Source organism: Astyanax mexicanus, chromosome 15 (genome assembly GCF_023375975.1).
Source record: "Astyanax mexicanus isolate ESR-SI-001 chromosome 15, AstMex3_surface, whole genome shotgun sequence".
NCBI classification, from domain to species: domain Eukaryota; kingdom Metazoa; phylum Chordata; class Actinopteri; order Characiformes; family Acestrorhamphidae; genus Astyanax; species Astyanax mexicanus.
The window spans coordinates 7,355,195-7,374,493 of NC_064422.1; the positions used below are offsets into that span (position 1 = coordinate 7,355,195).

General features: G+C 36.4%; 1 protein-coding gene across 4 annotated transcripts in view; it reads right to left on the reverse strand.

The window, feature by feature from the left end:
• Window positions 1-19,299, reverse strand: part of plce1 (phospholipase C, epsilon 1) — a 133,124-nt gene that overhangs the window by 53,522 nt on the left and 60,303 nt on the right. For 3 of the 4 annotated variants that reach the window (XR_002649894.2, XM_022669336.2, XM_022669337.2), the window contains exons 4-5: window positions 18,999-19,245; window positions 3,662-3,972 (exon numbers count right to left, since the gene is read on the reverse strand). Coding sequence is in view for 3 of the 4 variants with exons in the window: in XM_022669336.2 (XP_022525057.2) it covers window positions 3,662-3,972; window positions 18,999-19,245 (558 nt within the window). In the remaining variant the exon portion in view is untranslated. Of the gene's footprint in view, window positions 1-3,661; window positions 3,973-10,528; window positions 10,751-18,998; window positions 19,246-19,299 lie in introns of those variants that run through there. The other variant, XM_022669338.2, reaches the window with a different exon arrangement.

A 19,299-nucleotide genomic window follows, 5' to 3' on the forward strand; every position in this document is an offset into this window, starting at 1 on the left:
CGAACCTGCTGGTAAAGAAAAATGGATCGATCCCTCATCTGTGTGTTGAGAGCGGGGGGTTTCGGGCCAGAGGGGAAACTTTGTTAAAGTACATTTTTCTAAGGGGAAATGAACGGGATGCCGAAAGACAAGTGTCTTATAAATTTTTTTGCTATCTAAATTTTTTTTTTGGCTTTGCTCCGCACCGCTTCCGTTCTTTTCTCACTTCTAATTTTTTCTGTCTGGGTTTTATCCTCTCGTCTTTTCCTGTTTAGAGTGAGTGAAACAGAAGTGTGTGCGACAGTGCGACTGACAGAGAGGAAAAGAAAGGGGCTTTTTCCGACTTTCCTGACTACTCTCATTCTTCATCCATTGCTTTTGCTTTATTTTTCCTTTTTGCAACTTCAAAATAAAAACCTTCTCTTTTTGGCATCCCGGCTCGTTGACTGTCTTTGTCGATTTCCACGACAAAGCACAGACCATGCTTGGCAAAGGGTGAGAAATTTCATCGAGGAATTTAGTTACCGGTTCAGAAAGGACATCAGGGTTAGCAGATGAGGAAAAGAGCCATGTACTTTATTATGCAACCCTTGCAACCCCCTGCCACTCCTAAAGATTACACAGCAATACCACTGCCTGCTACACAGAACCAACTGTGATCTGGTTTAAAGAAAAAAAAAAATCCTGTTTAAGACAAAATGATGAATAAATCTGTTGACAGTGAAGTAAATCTGTGCAGCACTTTAACTGACAAAAAAAATGTCACGTTTTTAAACCACAGCAAGCAATCAGCGAAGGTCACTTTCCTGCTCTGAATGGATTATTATGTAAGCAAGGTTGACTGACAGGAACAGTGCGCTCTGTGTGCATCTCTATATTGTGTCTGTTACATCGAACCACTGCAGACAACCTGTCTGCACAGCCCAACGTGAAACAAGAAACAGACAGCGCCGGGAGTCCGGCTGCGTTTTGACGCTCTGGTTGTATAACTCTTTAAAAGCGCTGCCAAACTTTCTGTGCATCAAATTCTACAGCAGAAACATCTTCTTTCTGCCACTTTCAACACATTCCAATAATGAATTACTGTGAAAAATTAATATGATCCAAACTGAACAGAAAAAGAGGCTTAAATGTGAAGAAAAGCAGAGATTAAGATACACAAACATCTTTTCCACACTTCCTTAGTTCCTGTCTGTTTAATGTCAGGGTGAAAAAAAAAATCATGCAACTTTTTCCCCCACTACTGTCAACTATCCCTGACCAATTGTCCAGAACAAGCTTGTGTTCTCAATCCAGTGTACAGTCAGTGAATTTTCTTTCCTTACAAACAACTAAGAAAATATACAGTATTGGAACAGTGAGGCCAATGTTTCAGTTTCTGCTGTAGACTAAAAAGAAATGGGTTTGACACTAAAATTAATATGATTAATAATAAAAGATCAATATTTCAGCTTTTATTTGCAGGTCTTAACATCTCAAGGGAACACTGTTCTCTCCCCAGGCACAGTTAAGTGTACGCATCCAGTGTGGACACTATCCATACCCAAGACACCTGCTGCTCCTGCTTTCTCTGTGGGTTCAGTACTTTAGTCCACTGTAAAAGCTGTTTTGAAGCCCAGGAGTGGTCCTACTGAAATCTGAAATCGGTTTGGGGTTCACTTCAAGCAGACCTCAGAGGAAGACCGCACTAGGTGTGGAGGCTATCCGCTCCCTGTGCTGAGCTATGTGATTGGTCATGTGATTGGTCACTTTTTATTTTATTTTTTTTTAAATGTGATGCTACCACGTATTGTGCTTTCCCTTTCCATCCGTATAATAATACATTATGGCTTAGAAAGGCACACTGTGATAGAACTAGAGCAAGAGCTTTTGAGTATTTCACCTCTAGGGAGTGAGCGTAGGGGCTGACAGCACAATTAGCTGAATGTCATTGGGTTGCATTATCAACTTTGCATAAAAAATACGTAAAAAAGAAGAAAAAAAAAAAGGAAAACGTGAACTCTTTGAACTCATTGTATTTTACGAGCACAAAACAAAAACCTTCAAAACAAAAATGTTATTGTGATGATATAAGTAATCTTATTGCTAATTGGCTGCTATTATATTCTAGGTCAGGGGACTCCAATTGTACTCACAAAGGTTTGGGACAGTTTAGCTGCAATTTTGTATTATAAACAATCAAAAGCAAATATGATTTCACACTAGGGGTGGGCAATATGGCTCTAAAATAATATCACGATATTTCAGGGTATTTTTGCGATAACGATATACTTGGCGATATAGGAACTAAAATAATTAATTAATTTCAGGAATATAGTATAATAGTATAACAGAATAATCATAATGTGGCAAAATAAATAATATAGCATAAAATAATATAATGCAGCAAATAATATTGCAGAATATTTAGTGCATGCATATAAATTGCAAACTAAAACAATGATACAATAAATACACTTAAAGCTTCACAGTAAATAATAGACTACTTTTAAGACAGAACAGTCCTGTTATCACGATATAGATTTTTTATATCATGATATTTCTGTGTCACGATATATTGTTTGCGATATAATATTGCCCACCCCTATTTCACACAATATGATTTTACACAACTGATAAACGGTGCTTCTGCTTGGCTGGAAATAAAACCTGATAAGGCCAAAAACCTGTCGTAGGTGGACGCAACAGTGATGCTAAGTGGTTGATATGGTGATGCTAGATGGATGGTGGTCCAAATCTTGTCCAAAATTATTGTCTAAATCATGAAATGCAAATATGTTTGGTCAACAGAGCTGTGTTCATAAACGGTGCCAAAATCATTGCTCAAAAACGGTTGATTCAAAAGTTAATCCATACACAGACAGTCCTGTGCAAAAACAGGTGCAACAATAATAATATAAAAAAAAATCTAAAGAAAACTTAAGACACAATCAGACTGACCATTCCTTTTTTATTAATTAAGTCTTATGTAACAATAATATTATCTCAACAATAAACCCAAAACTTTGAAACTATCACTAATTAAACCATTAAACCAACCTAACAATCTACAAATTGCAACCCTTTTTCAAACCTTCCCATTATTTCTAATATAACAAACAGAACAGAACAGTCCTGATACTCTAGAACAGGGGTCACCAACCTTTTTGAACCTGAGAGCTACTTCTTGGGTACCAATTAATGCGAAGGGCTACCAGTTTGATACACAATCGTGAAATTACAAATTTTCTCAATTTACCTTTAATTATATGTTATTATTAATAATTAATGACATTCATCTATGTGAAGACACAGATATCAATAGGCAACACTATTATTATAAATCTCTGCAAGTGTTTACATTTTATATTATATTTTAATATAATATTACATATTATATTACATTATATTGTATAATAATATATAAACTATAGGCTATCTCTAAGCTAATATTAATGTAATATAATCTAAAATTACATCAATGCAACTGTGATTTAAAAAAAAAAAGAATAGCAACAAAAATGCTATTTTTAGACCAGGCCTGCGGGCTACTCATAAGGTCCTTGCGGGCTACCTGGTGCCCGCGGGCACCATGTTGGTGACCCCTGCTCTAGAAGCATGAAGTGGTCAGGTGTAAAGGTGTGGAGGTTAATGAGGCTGTTTTAAAGTTTTAAAGAAAAGGAATTTAAGATCAGGTTCTGACCTCATTGAAGCGTGTGACCAGGTCCTCCACTGTGTTGTGCGTGGTGTTCTGGGTGGGCATGGTGGGAGCTGATAGAGAGGCTTTGAGGTGCGGGTGGCGTTTGTGGCATTCGGGGCTGCTCAGGTCGCGGGTGAGGAAGGAGAGGTAGTCGAGAGGGAAAACCCGGCGGTACAGTTGCTGCTCCTGCTCGGTCAGTATGCTCGCGATTTCCTCTGGGAACTGGATGAGATGACGCAGGTCAGCCAACTCCTTACTAATGCCCGTCACGCTAGAGGACAGCGAGCTGGAGCTGGCCATGGAGCTGCAGAACTCTGAATCAATGAGAAAAAGAGAGAGAGAGAGAGAGAGAGAGAGATGAGTGAGTGAGTGTGTAAGTTTAAGTCCATTGTTAATGGATTTGATGTCTACATTTTTTTCTTTTTTTTTGCACTGTATACTGTGATGTACAAAATTTTAGCTTCAAGACTGAATTTAGTTCTATTTTAGTAATTTGATAAACTTTGATTGAATCTAGATTAAGTCGCTTATTTGTTACAGACAGTATTAATCCAGAATAGGGCTGCACAATATATCTTTAAGCATTGTCATCGCGATGTGTGCATGTGCAATAGTCACATTGCAGGACGTGCAATTTCACTTAAGGCAATGTTGTTATTTTTTTCCTTTCTTAAAATCCTCTTAAAATTCTCCACACATTTTTAGAACTTACATAAAGGTCTGAAAAAAGACCACTGGTTCAAATTTCCTTGGTTTATAATCATAGTTTTCAGGCATATTGGCATGTTCTCCTACACCAGTCTTGCACACTGCTTTTGGATAACTTTATGCCTTTACTCCTGGTGCAAAAGTTCAAGCAGTTCAGTTTGGTTTGATGGCTTTTGACCATCCATCTTCCTCTTGATCATATTCCAGAGGTTTTCAATTTGGAAGAATCAAAGGAACTTATTTTCAAAAAGCAGACATAAAAACTACATATAGAATATTTACTGATATCTTCTTTTAAAAGACTTTAACAAGACTTATCGCATTTGCAGGCACTTCTAAAACCCACCCCACATAACCTACTCCCACTGTGAGTAAAAATACAATAAAAATGTACTATGCTAAACATGAACCTCATTTATTTTGCGCTCAGACAAAGACCTCTGCACTGTTCCAATGACAGAGCGTTCATTACAGCCTCTTCAAATAATCATCATTCAAGGCTTGAACACATTTAAACATCTTCACTGCTTCCCTCACTCCACTTCACTCCAGTGTTTAAAGCAGAGAGCTGCTGTGTTGGTACAGTGAGCCGGGGACGATGGATAAAGGGAAAAAAGTAAACAAAATAAATGCCCGGCCTGAAGTGCCTGGTGAGCATCAGCTGTCACAGGATATACTACAGGTTCATTAACGCAGTGCACAGCACCATGGAGACCACCGGAACACCAGGAGTAAAAGACAAGCATGATTCTCACGTACGATTATATAATGAACAGTATGCACATTTACTAAACTCACACAATATTAAATTTGCAACATGAAGTATAATAACTTAGAGGTCAATAGAGGTGTAACGGATCACAAATTACACAGATCAGATCACAAATCACACAGATTTTGAGTCAGTAGCCCATATTTATCAAAATTCCCAGAGTAGATGTTAAAGCTGATCCAGGATCAGTTAATGGTGACATATTTTACCTCCTTTTACACAAATTAGAATAGGTCTATGGACTATACAAAACATGTTCATGAAGCTCTTAGCACAAAATTACTCTTACATAAAGAGATCTCCCCAGCTCTATTATTGCCAGTTTCAGTCCCTTTCAGAATGAGCCGTTTAAGGGCTCTGACACTTTTATGCAAATAAGCTGGTTCTGGCCATGCCATGCCTCGTTCAAGTGACACTCAGTGGCTTTGTCGTTTTAGTGCAGCTCTGTTTCAAGATTTAGATAATTATTGCTTTAACTACCTAATCATTTCGCACCAATAATGAAATATGTAAAAAATAAAACATGTTATTTAATGAATTTGTTTTTAATTTTTTATTTTTTTTGTACCAACTGACTCGTAGTTCACATGTGTGCCAACTGCCAAAATGTAAGGGTAGATCCGTATGGATCACACATTATCTGTAGCCCTTTATTTCCCCTAGAGAATAATTTGGGCAGCAATGGAAAATCGGTCTTCCAGAATATATTTAGGATTCTAGGCTAAAAACTCATTTATTTACTTAAGCATTTAGGCCCTATCCCATTTCATACCTTGGCCCTACCAAGATAGCAACACAAGCTACAAAAAAAAACACAATTTTTTGTATATTCCTTGATAATAATTACAAAAAACACCATACTACCATAGTTTAATGCATAATGCATAATATTTTATGACACTAAAGCATTAAAATATATATATATATTTGCTTTTCAGCTAACTCTGGCATTTACATTGACGTAGAAACTGAAATATTGATCAATGTGCATTGTCCCTGTTGAATAAATAAATATAAATGAAAAAAAAAATCAGTAATTTGTCCCAGTAGCTAGTTAGCAAGCTAACTTTACTTTTCCAACTTAAATGGTGTAACAGACAGCAGAGACTACAGCTTTTAAGGTGCAATGGAAAAAGAAAAATCAAATAAAAGCTCATTTTAATAACCCATCACAAATAAAATGCAAAGTTTTTTGATGATCAGTGATGGTTTGGAGAGACATGTCATCTGCTGGTGTTGATCCACTATGTTTTATTATCAAGTCTAAAGTCAGTGCAGTGCTTTCAGGGAAAATCTTACAGCACTTCATGCTTCCCTCGTCTACTGACAACTTTTATGGAGATTTCATTTTCCAGCAGGACTTGGCACACTGCCCACATTGCCAAAGATCTTCAGGTTTTCATTGGCTGTAAGCCATAATCATCAACAACAAAATAAATAAACGCTTAAAATAGATCACTCTGTGTGTAATACATCTATATAATATAAGAGTTTCACATTTTTAACTGAATTTCTGAAATAAAGGAACTTTTCAATGATATTCTCTTTTTTTTTTTTAAGATGCACTAGTATACATGTATATATGCAATATGCAAAGGCTGCCACAGAGCAGGGATGACCACTCAATCAGGGTATCCTCGAAAGGCCATGGTTTAATTGGTGATGTGTAGCTGAAACATGTTTGCCCCATCATCAGGTTTTGTTAGCTAATCACATGCAGCTGCCCTCTGCTTCCCTCCATCCTCACATGGATCCTTTTGATGTGAGTCAAACAGGCTGAAAATGAATGTGTTTCATTAAGCTGCATAAAGCAGCGAGTGTCACGCTGGCCTGATCTTTATGTATGTGCTGTACTTGATCTTTATGCATGTAGCCTGGCCTCAGAGAGGCTGCAGGGCTTCCAGGGTCGTGGCTCCTTAACAATGGCAGCAGAGATCCTGCTGCTGGAGTAAATGTAGCTGCCTGGGTTGATAAACACTGGCCCAGAAACAAGCACAGGACACGGACACGTGCATGCAGGTTCACACTGTGGTTCCCACTACACACTGTGGCCAAATCAAAAACAAGTGTCCATAGAAAATCCACATTTGGTTTCATTAAATAATAATAATAATAATAATAATAGTGGTGTCAATTTATATTATAAATATTTATTCTAGAATTTTGTGAAAATGCAATATTAACCACACTTTTTTTCCTTAACAATTGGCTTTACTAACAGGTATTTAAATGTATTATGAGGAATCAGTGTTAGAGTGGCAACGTTAATTAAAAATAACTAATTTATATTAGTGGTCTAATTGGCCTAAAAAATAATTATTTCATTAAAAAACAACAAATTTCAGTGATAAAAATGTTGAAATACTGGTACATCCTTGTATTTTCAAAAGGGAGACAAATAAATTGTTCAGTGTATTATGCCAGGAACACTAGTACCTAATGTTTTCCTTTTATTATAATATCTAATGATAGCTCTATATTCCACAATCAGCAACTTAACTTATAGTTCATAGATTATTTTATCCTGTGCCTCATCAATAGTTAATTACTTGAATTTCTTGCCTCGTAATGTGTTTGAGAGCATCAGTTGTAAAGTTGTGAAGATGTAAAGTTGGTGTACAGTGAATAGTGAATATTTGAGTAATGTTCTAATCCAGATTATGAGAAGCAAGAACTACTCAACTAAGCAAAGAAAAAAAATACTTGAAATGATGGTTAGTCAATTCTAAAAACTTCAAGGACTTTGAAAGTGTCCTTAAGTGCAGTCACAAAGACCATCAGAAATGTTACAATGGAACTGGCTCTCATCAGGACCACCCAAAGAAAGGAAGAGCAAGAGTTCCCTGTGTTGTACAGAAGAAGTTGATCAGAGTTACCAGCCTCAGAAACCACAAGTTAACAGCTTCCCAGATAAGAGCACCTGTGGGTGTGTATGTGTTCCTTCACAGTCTGGAGGACTTCAGTATTCATTTATAATGTTGACTGGTAGTCTGGGTATATTCATATTCTGCCGAATAGAGTGTGACTTTCGAAGCTCCACAATTGACTGATATGGCCTTATCTGTAAACAGATGCCAAGTTGAGCATTTTCTTTATATATATATATATATATATATATATATATATATATATATATATATATATATATATATATATATATATATATATATAGTGACCATCAGTTTACTATTTGAATTAAATATTTGAACAAAAAATCCCATAAGCAGTTCATGCATAAAAACGGAAAATATTTTTTTTGCATGAGGTACAAAATTGGACTAGATTATTCCAGCACTAATCCATCTACTAATCTACAAGTCCTTTTGTATCTTGTGACTTCAATATTTATAGCATTTACCACAAATAATATAGTACAAGTGCAATTTAGAACCAAATGAAGACAAAAAGACCTCAGCACCTGTGAGCCATTCGCAAACAACCTTGAAATCATTTATTGCTTATGAATGCGACAGCGGTGAATGATGGAGCTACATACAAGAGTTGCCAGGGGTTACGAAGCTCTTCTCCACAGCTTCGAGTGTCCTAGGGAAAGTGCTAGTCACAAACCCATCGCAACAGGGAGAGAATGAGCTCTACTCAGTTCAGCACATTTTCCACATGTGTATATTTGTGTTTCTAACATCTGCTGGCAAAATGAAAAGTCTAACAAACAAAGAAGCGAACCTGTAGCTACATCACAGATCAGCAAGGTATGATGAATATAGAATAAGATGGTATCCCTCCCTGGAGACTTAATCATAAGAGAAACCAGCAATTACTGAATTCTATCGTCCAAGGACTGATGTCTAATTTATTACAGGAGTGTGTTTTTTTTATTGTTTTCATGATCAACATGAACACTATATAATATGCTTAACCAGTATACAGTACAAATAAAAACAACAGCTTTGTAAAAAAAGTCTTTAAGAAAACATAGATAGACGGACAGACAGACAGATAGATAGTTACTGATCTATCGATTTACAGATAGATAGATATTGATCTATTGATTTATGGTTGCTAATAGATTGATAGATCAAAAACAGATGTTACACAGAGAGACAGACAAAAATATAGATAGACAGAAAGACACAAAGGCATAGATAGATAGATAGATAGATAGATAGATAGATAGATAGATAGATAGATAGATAGATAGATAGATAGACAGAAAGACACAAAGGCATAGATAGATAGATAGATAGATAGATAGATAGATAGATAGATAGATAGATAGATAGATAGATAGATAGAAAGACACAAAGGCATAGATAGATAGATAGATAGATAGATAGATAGATAGATAGATAGATAGATAGATAGATAGATAGATAGATAGATAGATAGATAGATAGATAGATAGATAGACAGAAAGACACAAAGGCATAGATAGATAGATAGATAGATAGATAGATAGATAGATAGATAGATAGATAGATAGATAGATAGACAGAAAGACACAAAGGCATAGATAGATAGATAGATAGATAGATAGATAGATAGATAGATAGATAGATAGATAGATAGATAGATAGATAGATAGATAGATAGATAGACACAAAGGCATAGATAGATAGATAGATAGATAGATAGATAGATAGATAGATAGATAGATAGATAGATAGATAGATAGACACAAAGGCATAGATAGATAGATAGACAGATAGACAGAAAGACACAAAGGCATAGACAGACAGACAGACAGACAGACAGACAGACAGACAGACAGACAGACAGACAGACAGACAGATAGATAGATAGATAGATAGATAGATAGATAGATAGATAGACAGAAAGACACAAAGGCATAGATAGATAGATAGATAGATAGACAGAAAGACACAAAGGCATAGATAGATAGATAGACAGAAAGACACAAAGGCACAGACAGACAGACAGACAGACAGACAGACAGACAGACAGACAGACAGATAGACAGATAGACAGACAGACAGACAGACAGACAGACAGACAGACAGATAGATAGATAGATAGATAGATAGATAGATAGATAGATAGATAGATAGATAGATAGATGGACACAAAGGCATACATAGATAGATAGATAGATAGATAGATAGATAGATAGATAGATAGATAGATAGATAGATAAAAAGACAAACAGACCGACAGACAGAAAGACAGATAGATATAGATAGGCACACAGACAGACAGACAGTCATCAAGAGATGGACAGATAGATAAAGAGATTGAGAAACAGATAGTAAATACATTCGCACCCATTAACTTCAAAGAACTCAATACGATAAATGTAAGTCAACACAACACCCCTGATCACAACAGTACTGGAGACACACACAGACACACACAGACAGTCTGATATAGCTGCTTCTCATTTCTCTAGTTGAGAAAACAAAGTATTTACTTACTGATCAGCTTGTAGTCCATGCAGTGTGAATGCGAGTGTTTCATGGTGGCACCCAGAAGGTGCTTGGACCCCTGCTTGTTTCTGCACCGGCTACAGTCTCTTAACCACATTTAAAGTCCAGCCTGAGTGCAGCTGCTCAGTCGCTGAGAGCTGATGAGCAGCATTACTCGCTCTCTGTCTGTCAGTCAGTCTCTCCCTCTCTCTCTCCTGCTCTTGCTCTGTCTCACACACACCATGGCAGGCAGCTTGACCACTCTGTCCCCTGCCCCCTCCCCGTCAATCTCTCTCACGCAAACACACAAACATTCACACCCTCTCTCCACTGGGTCTGCTCACTCTCAGATAAAAGCACCGCTACACACGGGTCCTCTACCTTACTGTCATGCTAAAGTGAACACACACACACAAACACACATACACACACAGACTCTGGAGTCTATGTATATCACAATCACACAACAGGTGATCCTTTACTTCTGTATGAATCATAAAAAAATGATAATTGATAATACAAGCTACAGGCTGTTCTTAGTGCTAAGGCTAAATAACACTTTTCTGACTGCACTGCAAAAAATCCATTGGCAAAAACTAGACAAAATATATTTATATTGAGATGTATATGCTTATATCTGCCAATAGTGAAATTCATTTCAACCCTATTGCTTACGCTTCAGGAAAAAAATGTAAAAATTAAAACTTGACTGGTGACATTACGACATTATGACTTAAGTCCAATAAGTTGTGCACTGTGCAGCTTGATTTAGGGTGTGTCCGTGTGACTTTGCTATCGTAACAACAGGAAAAGTACAACACCTTGCACATCATTTGACATTTCTTTTAAGAGTCAGCTGCGCTCTGACTTTGGCAGATTGGTATTTTGCAGGTGCAGTGCTTCTGTGCTTCTCAGCAGAAAAAACTGACCAGTGCGTTGATGTTGTGAAGGCGTGCAAGCAGGTCATTTAAAGAAACAGCAATGTTATTTTATTCTGTACTCTGTTTATTGTTGATGTAGAAGCTGTGGTTGCACACTGTGGCATGTCCTTGTGTGTGTGTGTAATGAGCAGAGGTGTTCGCACATGTCAGCATTACCAAGATAAGAATGGACATCTGACTGTTAACTGTTGTCAGGGTTCAAATCAGTCAGTGGCGCACTTGTACTTTCTGCTGCCAAGATAGTAATACACCAGATATTTACCTGAACACACCAGACACATTTCCAGACCACATTGTTTGGTAAATATATATTCATAAGCTCTGCCGTAAGACATCAGTCATTGCGACACACCTTGTGCAGGGTGTAAAATAGGGCCAATAATGTACACTGGCAACAGTATCCCACATTGGGATAATGCAAGGAGGTTCGAGTAATATACAGCACATGCCTGGTGGTTTTCTAGCCATAACAACCGTTCTCAAAGAAGCCTATATTGTTTATGAATTCACAGCATATATGAGGAATGTGTGTGTGACCCAGTCTGGGCAGCGTCGAGTCCCAGGCCTCTGCGAGTAGACCATGTTTCAGCACGGACCAGAGCAGAGGTGCCCCTCATTCAGAACATACTGACCTGACCTAGCCTGACCCAGCCTATTTCTGTCTGCCTGTATTCATCAGCGCAGCTGCATTTCACCAGCGCCTGTGTGCGTGGCACGACTAGCATGAAGTGTCAGCCTGAGATCTCTAAAGTATTATTAATTATGAAGTATTAAAAAAAAAAGCTGGATTTGAGTTTTTAAGTATAACTTATAAGCAAATGGTGATTATTTTGCTTTTCAATACAGTAATAAAGAGTTTATACAGCTCCAGTCAAAAGTTTAAACACACCTCTATATCGCATTCAATGTGTTTTTTTTGTTTTTTTTTTTCTAGTTTACATTTATTAAATGTAATGTTGAATACTTACTTTAAAAGCTATACAGGAGCAAGTGCTGAATTATCATGTTTTATATGAATATGTTTTATACTTTAGATTCTTCTATAAGTATCAAATTTATCTTTGAGGACAGATCTGCACATTCTTTGTCAGATTTTAATCTCAGTGTCTTCTGAGAGTCACCTGAAATAGTTTTCTCAGCGTCTTGAAAGAAGGAGTTTCTGGAGGTGCTGAACACTAGTTGCTGCTCCAGCTCATCCCAATTAAATCACCTCAAATCACCATCTCAGTTCATCAGGTTTAGATCAGGTATACTACATAATCCCATATGTGTCCCTTAATTGTTTTCACTTCTTTCTTTCTTTATTTTATTTCTACATTGTAGATTCTTATTAAAGAAATAATGAAAATATAAATATTATATAAATATAAAATAAAAATAAATAAAAAAAGAATGTAATTGAGGTAACTTTAGATCACACTCTAATACAGTAGAATATAAATATTAATAGCATACTGTAGAATAAGTGCATACTGAGTCCGGTGGTCGACAGCTGGCAACCTAGAGACAGATAGGCGCAGACAGTTTCGACACTTCATTGATTGGCAGCTTAAGGCCACATTGTGAGCAGTCTAAGAATGGTCTTAAACATTCTTAAAATATCGCTGTTAAGGTCACTTTGGCTATTTTCACACAGCAGGTAAAAGTGTCAAAGGTGCCAAATCCGATGTTTACATCATATGTGACGCAAATGGGTTGCTTGCCTGGCTAAAAGAAAACAAAAACAAACCTGAATCAGAGAATTTTAATTCTGGGCCAAATCTGAGCCACTTTGGTGTGTGGTATTGAACTACCTATCCAATACTCTGTAATGTAGCTGTAGAGCCAGATCAGAATTCATGCGACTTTTACGGCAAAGTTAACGAAAATAGATGTGTGAGTACAGCAAAAAATGGACTGCTGTGGTAATCGAGGAAACAATATAACAGCTTATAATTATATTTTTGGTTTGCAGCTGTGCAGTGTTTTAATGAATCTGCCAAACATGGCTACAGATCATGGATGCATTTCTGAGTAAGGCTCAAGGGATCTCTCATGATACGCTCTGTTTAAGTCTTAAGTCTGAACTCGCTTATATCTCTTGAGATTCTGGCTGGGATTAAAGTAAAACTTAACGTGAAGCATTCGTGTAAGTGATGTGAATGCACATCACTTACAAAGCAAGGATAATTCAGGTAGATTAAAAATATTAAAAATATTTTGTGAACAACCTGATCTAAAGATCAGATCACCTGTCAGACCTCTAATTCTTCTCTTCACTGCTGAAACTGAGACTTAGTCTAATCATGTTAAGTTGAAGAGCTAAATATGCTGTTGCCATGTGGGTCAGCCAGATGTGACACTTCCTGTGGCTTCATCTGTAATTTCTCCAAAGAAAAGACTTCTACTTTTAATAGTTACAGAGTTCTCTTTGTTTCTGTGTATTTTTCTAGTTATTATGATGAACGTAAGATTGTGCTGTCTGTGTGTAAGTGTGTAAATGCTGCTGAAGTAGAGAGTAACAGCAGTAACACAATCTGTTCCAGCACTGCTTTACTACAGACAAAGACTTTAGGTATTGACATTTTTTTAATCCATTTTTTTTTCCAAACCTCAGTTTATATGCATTGCTACAGACCAAGTGTAAGCTGTTAAACAATTAATTGTTTTCTGAAAATCACCCCCTCTTTTTTATTAAAACAGTTTTTTACAATATAGCTTTTACAATATACTAAAAAAAACATTTTTTTGCAATACTAAAATTATGTTTTTTAATTTTTTAGTTCATTTATTTTCCTAATAGACCCTGGCAGTTAACTGCAAAATTTTCTACACTTTTTTTTGTTTTTTTTTTTTGTTTTACCATTTTCGGTTATTAACTGATTCTAAAGAGATTAAATGGCAAAAATAAAGGGATAAAAATTGAGGTGTTCTAAAACTAGTGTATTTTATACACCTGATCAGAGTTTATGCTCTACACCAGGGGTCTTGATTGGTCTCAGCCTGGGAACCTCATTTTTTATGGTCATTAAGTCATGACCCACTTTTATAGAGTACAAATCAAACTAAATAAATTTAAAAAAAAAATAGCTTTCAAAAATCTATATAAAAATCCATATGCTTGCAAAGTGAATTTAAGAGCAATTTACAAACTGAGGAGGAACATGAGAACTACATGTATTAAATGACTACAGTAAAATTATGGATCAAATTTGCATACAATAAAAGGCCACAAAATTAGATATTTCATTTCTCTGCATATCTCTACACTCAGGGTACAATAATAAGAAACTCTCTCTGTCTCTTTTTTCCAAAATCATATGAATATTAATTATTCAGAATAAAAAATATATATATTTTTTTACAAGCTATCCACGACCCGGCCCAGACTGTGTCTGCAACCCACTAGTTGAGAATCTCTACACTGTGTAAAATATAAGTCAAATCAGCTGCAGTACTTCTTACTGCTACCTCTCTGAAATAGCATTTGATGTTGTTCAGAGAGCTGTTCAGTGTGTGAACCCGGCAGTGTCGAAATAAACAGAGAACACTGACACTTTCCATGAACAGCTTCACTGAGACAACCCATTATATTATAGCTGTGACCAGAGGCGCCTGACGGGGGGAGCGGGAGACTTAGGGTAGTTATAAGGGCCCATAATATATAAGATACACTGCCAGTTAAAAGTTTTAGAACACCCCCATTTTCTCCCTTTATTTTTGCTGTTTAAGCTCTTCAGCTCTAGTCAGTAAAAAAAATCCAGTACACAAAAATTTGCAGTAAACTGCCAGAGCTTCTGTGGAAAACAAATAAACAAAAAAATGAAAAAGTATAAAGTATAAAGAAAGAAAAAATATATAAATATTTTAATATTAAGTTTATAAAAAAAATGAAAAAAATTGTATATTGTTTTAAAAAAAAGGATAGGATTATTTTTAGCCCAAATTTTATTGGTTAACAGCTTACAGCTGGTCTGTAGCACAAATAAAATAAACTGAGCTTTGGAAATGGATTAAAAAAAGGTACATTTCCAAAGCCTTTGTCTGTAGTAAAGCAGTGCTGGAACAGATGGTGTTACTGCTGTTACTCTCTACTGCAGAATTTACACACTAACACACATCACAATCACACTTGAATCATAATCTATAGAAAAAGACACAGAAACACAGAGAGCTCTGTAACTATTAAAAGTAGAAGTATTTTTTTAGGGAAATTACAGCCAGAGAGCGGTGAGTACTGTTTCCTACACCTTCAAAAGACTCTTGGGAACTGGAGAAAACTGGTACAGGAAGTGTCACATCTGGCTGACCCACATGGCAACAGCATATTTAGCTCTTTAGCTTAACATGACTGGACTAAGTCTCAGTTTCAGCAGTGAAGAGATGAATTAGAGGTCTGACGGGTGAAGTGATAAGCAGTAATAAAGTCATTGATAAAATGATAAAATAAAAAAGCAGGTTGTCTGGGTCATAAAGCTCAGCTACTGCACTACTTAACAATAAGTGTGTTCTAAAGCCTTTGACTGGTTGTGTAAATTATATATATATATATATATATATATATATATATATATATATATATATATATATATATATATATATATATATTTATATAGAATATAAGTATAATTCAGTGAAGAGTTCAAAAGTAATCTTTCTCAGGCATTTCATCACAGAGCAAGAAAGCATTTATTAAGGATCCATTCGCCTGGGTGATGCTTTATTAGGGAATGTGTTTGTGCGGTATGGAATCTGCAGTTTAGTGTCCTGGGAGAAAACCGTAAAAAGGCTGAAGTCCATTAGTGATCCGGGCAATGATGTGGTCTGGCTGATGAGGGGAACGTGTTTCCCGCAGCTCTAAAGTGAAAGAATGCTCCTGTAATGAATATTTGGAGTCCGTGAATGCCGGGACCACTGACTCACCCGTCCAGCTCTGATCAGAGATACCGTGTCACCTGGCCGCGGGCCAGAGGACTGGCTGTTAAGCCTGGCGAAAGATCACTTTACAGCTCCACACAGCCCGCTGAACCAGCCGCCGGAAGGTTACATCACTGAGAGGAGTGAGACCACCGGCAGACGAGTGCAGCAGAGTTCAAGAAACAGAAAAAAAACTGAGAAGGACAAAAGATTCTACAACATGTTTCTTCTCAGCACATGACTTCAGCAAAACCAAATTCAGCAAATCCGAACCTGATACAACTACTGAGAAAAACTATAAACACTCTACATTAGGGGTGGGCGATATGGCCCTAAAACACTATCACAATATTTCATGGTATTTTCGGGATAACAATATTCTTGGCGATATGACAAAACACTTAAGCAAAAAAAAAAAAAAAAACAATTTCAAGAATACACTACTGCAACAAAATAAAATATGAAAAAATTAATTTTATTATTGCATACGATATATGGCACACCCCTAACTGAGATTTAAAAAGAAAAAAAGAATTTTATCAGATTTGTATTAGAAGTCAATGATCGAGAATGTCGTGATACAAATACTACACTTTAAATATCTCCATGTATTCAGGTTTAAAGTAAAATAAATGATACTGGACAGATATAATCTATCTCTATTAGATATATAATAAGAAATGAGAACAGTGTGAATTATTCTTTTGCTAAAAACAGTAAAAAAAAAAGAAAAAAAAAATCCTGATGTGTTAAATAGGGGTGGAGGATGTGGCACGATATTTCAAGGTATAATATCGTTCACGATATTCAAAAATGTTGGCGATATTATCGCATTCGATATGATATGGCACACCCCTACTATACATATCATAATACAGACCTTACAATTCAATATTTCATTATATACTGTTATGCCATAAGCAAGGCAATATATTGCTTAAATCATATTTATAAAATCTGACAAATAGAGAAGTTCACTTTTTATCCAATCAGAACAGTGGAATCTAACGACAGTATACAACACAGCTCTCTAGTAGGCGGGGCATAAACACAACACAAAATGAAGCACTGTCTGAAATAAGCTTTACATGTAAACAAATAATTAAAAATCAATACTGTTTTTTTGAGAACTGATACAGTATTGCAAAACAAAATACCATAAAATGGTAGGATACTGACACTTTCTCACAGCTTTATTATAAGACTGGGCTAGTGATGCATGAATACTGTTACTGGTATCAGTATTGTGACTGATACCATACTTACTGTATGCACTAGTACTCATTTTCACCAATGAGGCACCAATACCAATTCCAATATAAAATTATATTATAACTAAATTATAACTGCTGTTTCTGAAAACTTCATCACTCAAGTCTGAATTATGCATCATAACCTAGTGATGGGCTTGGTTACCTAAATATAAGGATATCCAAATTCATCTTCAACGTAAAGAACCTGAAACTAAATTAAACAAACTCTGAACAGAATGAAACTGTAGATCAGTATGAAACTGCACATCTGCTCCATGTTTATATGACAAAAAAAAGACATGAACCTACTTGAATATCACAGGCAGTATTTTATGCTAAAAAAAAAAAGAGTCCAAAGGAAAAACATCAATATACATCCACAAATCTATTCAGACAGCTCTTGTCTGGTCTCTCTACTTGGAACTGAGCAGAGTGTGTGACCATAACTCACTCTGCGACTCTGAAACTGAGCATTTGTGAACTCGAACATAAACTGTAAAGCAGAGCTATGTGAGGGGGAGTTGATTTCAATAAGCAATATATATATATATATATATATATATATACAGCTCTGGATAAAAATTAAGAGACCACTTCAGTTTCTGAATCAGTTTCTCTTATTTTGCTTTTTATAGGTTTATGTTTAAGTAAAATGAACGCAGTTGTTTAATTCTGTAACTACGGACAACATTTCTCCCAAATTCCAAATAAAAATATTGTCATTTAGAGCATTTATTTACAGAAATTGAGAAATGGCTGAATTAACAAAAAAAGTAATAATGCAATAGAAGACAAGTTCATATTCATAAAGTTAAAAAAGTTCAGAAATCAATATTTGGCGGAATAACCCTGGCTTTTAATCACAGATTTCATGTCTCCTCCACCAGTCTTTCACACTGCTTTTGGATAAATGTATGCCACACCTGGTTAAAAAATGCAAGCAGTTCCGCTTGGTTTGAACGCTGTGATCATCCATCTTCCTCCTAAATATATATATTCCAGAGGTTTTCAATTTGGTAAAATCAAAGAAACTCATAATTTTTCGTGGTAGAGTCAACTGGAACGGCTTTCAGTTAACATATTATGGCAAGAACTACTCAACTCAGTGTCTAAGTAAAGAAAAAAATATACTTAAGGAATAAAAGTCATTTCATCCGAAAACTTTCTAGAACTTTGAAAGTATCTTTAAATGTAGTGGCAAAGACCATAAAAAGCATTATGATGAAACTGGCTCTCATCAGGACATCCCCAAGAAAGGAAGAGCAGGAGTTTCCTCTGTTGCACAGGATAAGTTTATCAGAGTTACCAGCTTCAGAAGCCGCAAGTTAACAGACCCCCAGATAAACACACCTAAATGCTTATATTTTGGTTTGTTTAACAAGGTCTTACCTTTCAGCATGGGTCTGCCGGTAGAGCCGAGGGCAACGCCCGGCAGGCTGCTGCGGGCCCCGAGAGCAAGCGTGCTCTCCAGCAGTGCCCCGCTTAGGCGGGCGGCTAAATTGATTCTGAGCAGGCAAGCCTGGTACTTAACCCGCAGCGGGCAGGCAGGCGGCCATGCTAGCGGTTTAGCCAGCAGCTTCCGGGCAGGGTGCAAGAGATGGACCTCAGGCCTCAGGGTCGGGAAAGCAAGCTGGAGCTGCACAGAGACAGAGTAATGAAGAGTGGAGTTAGTTGAACAGTACACAGATCA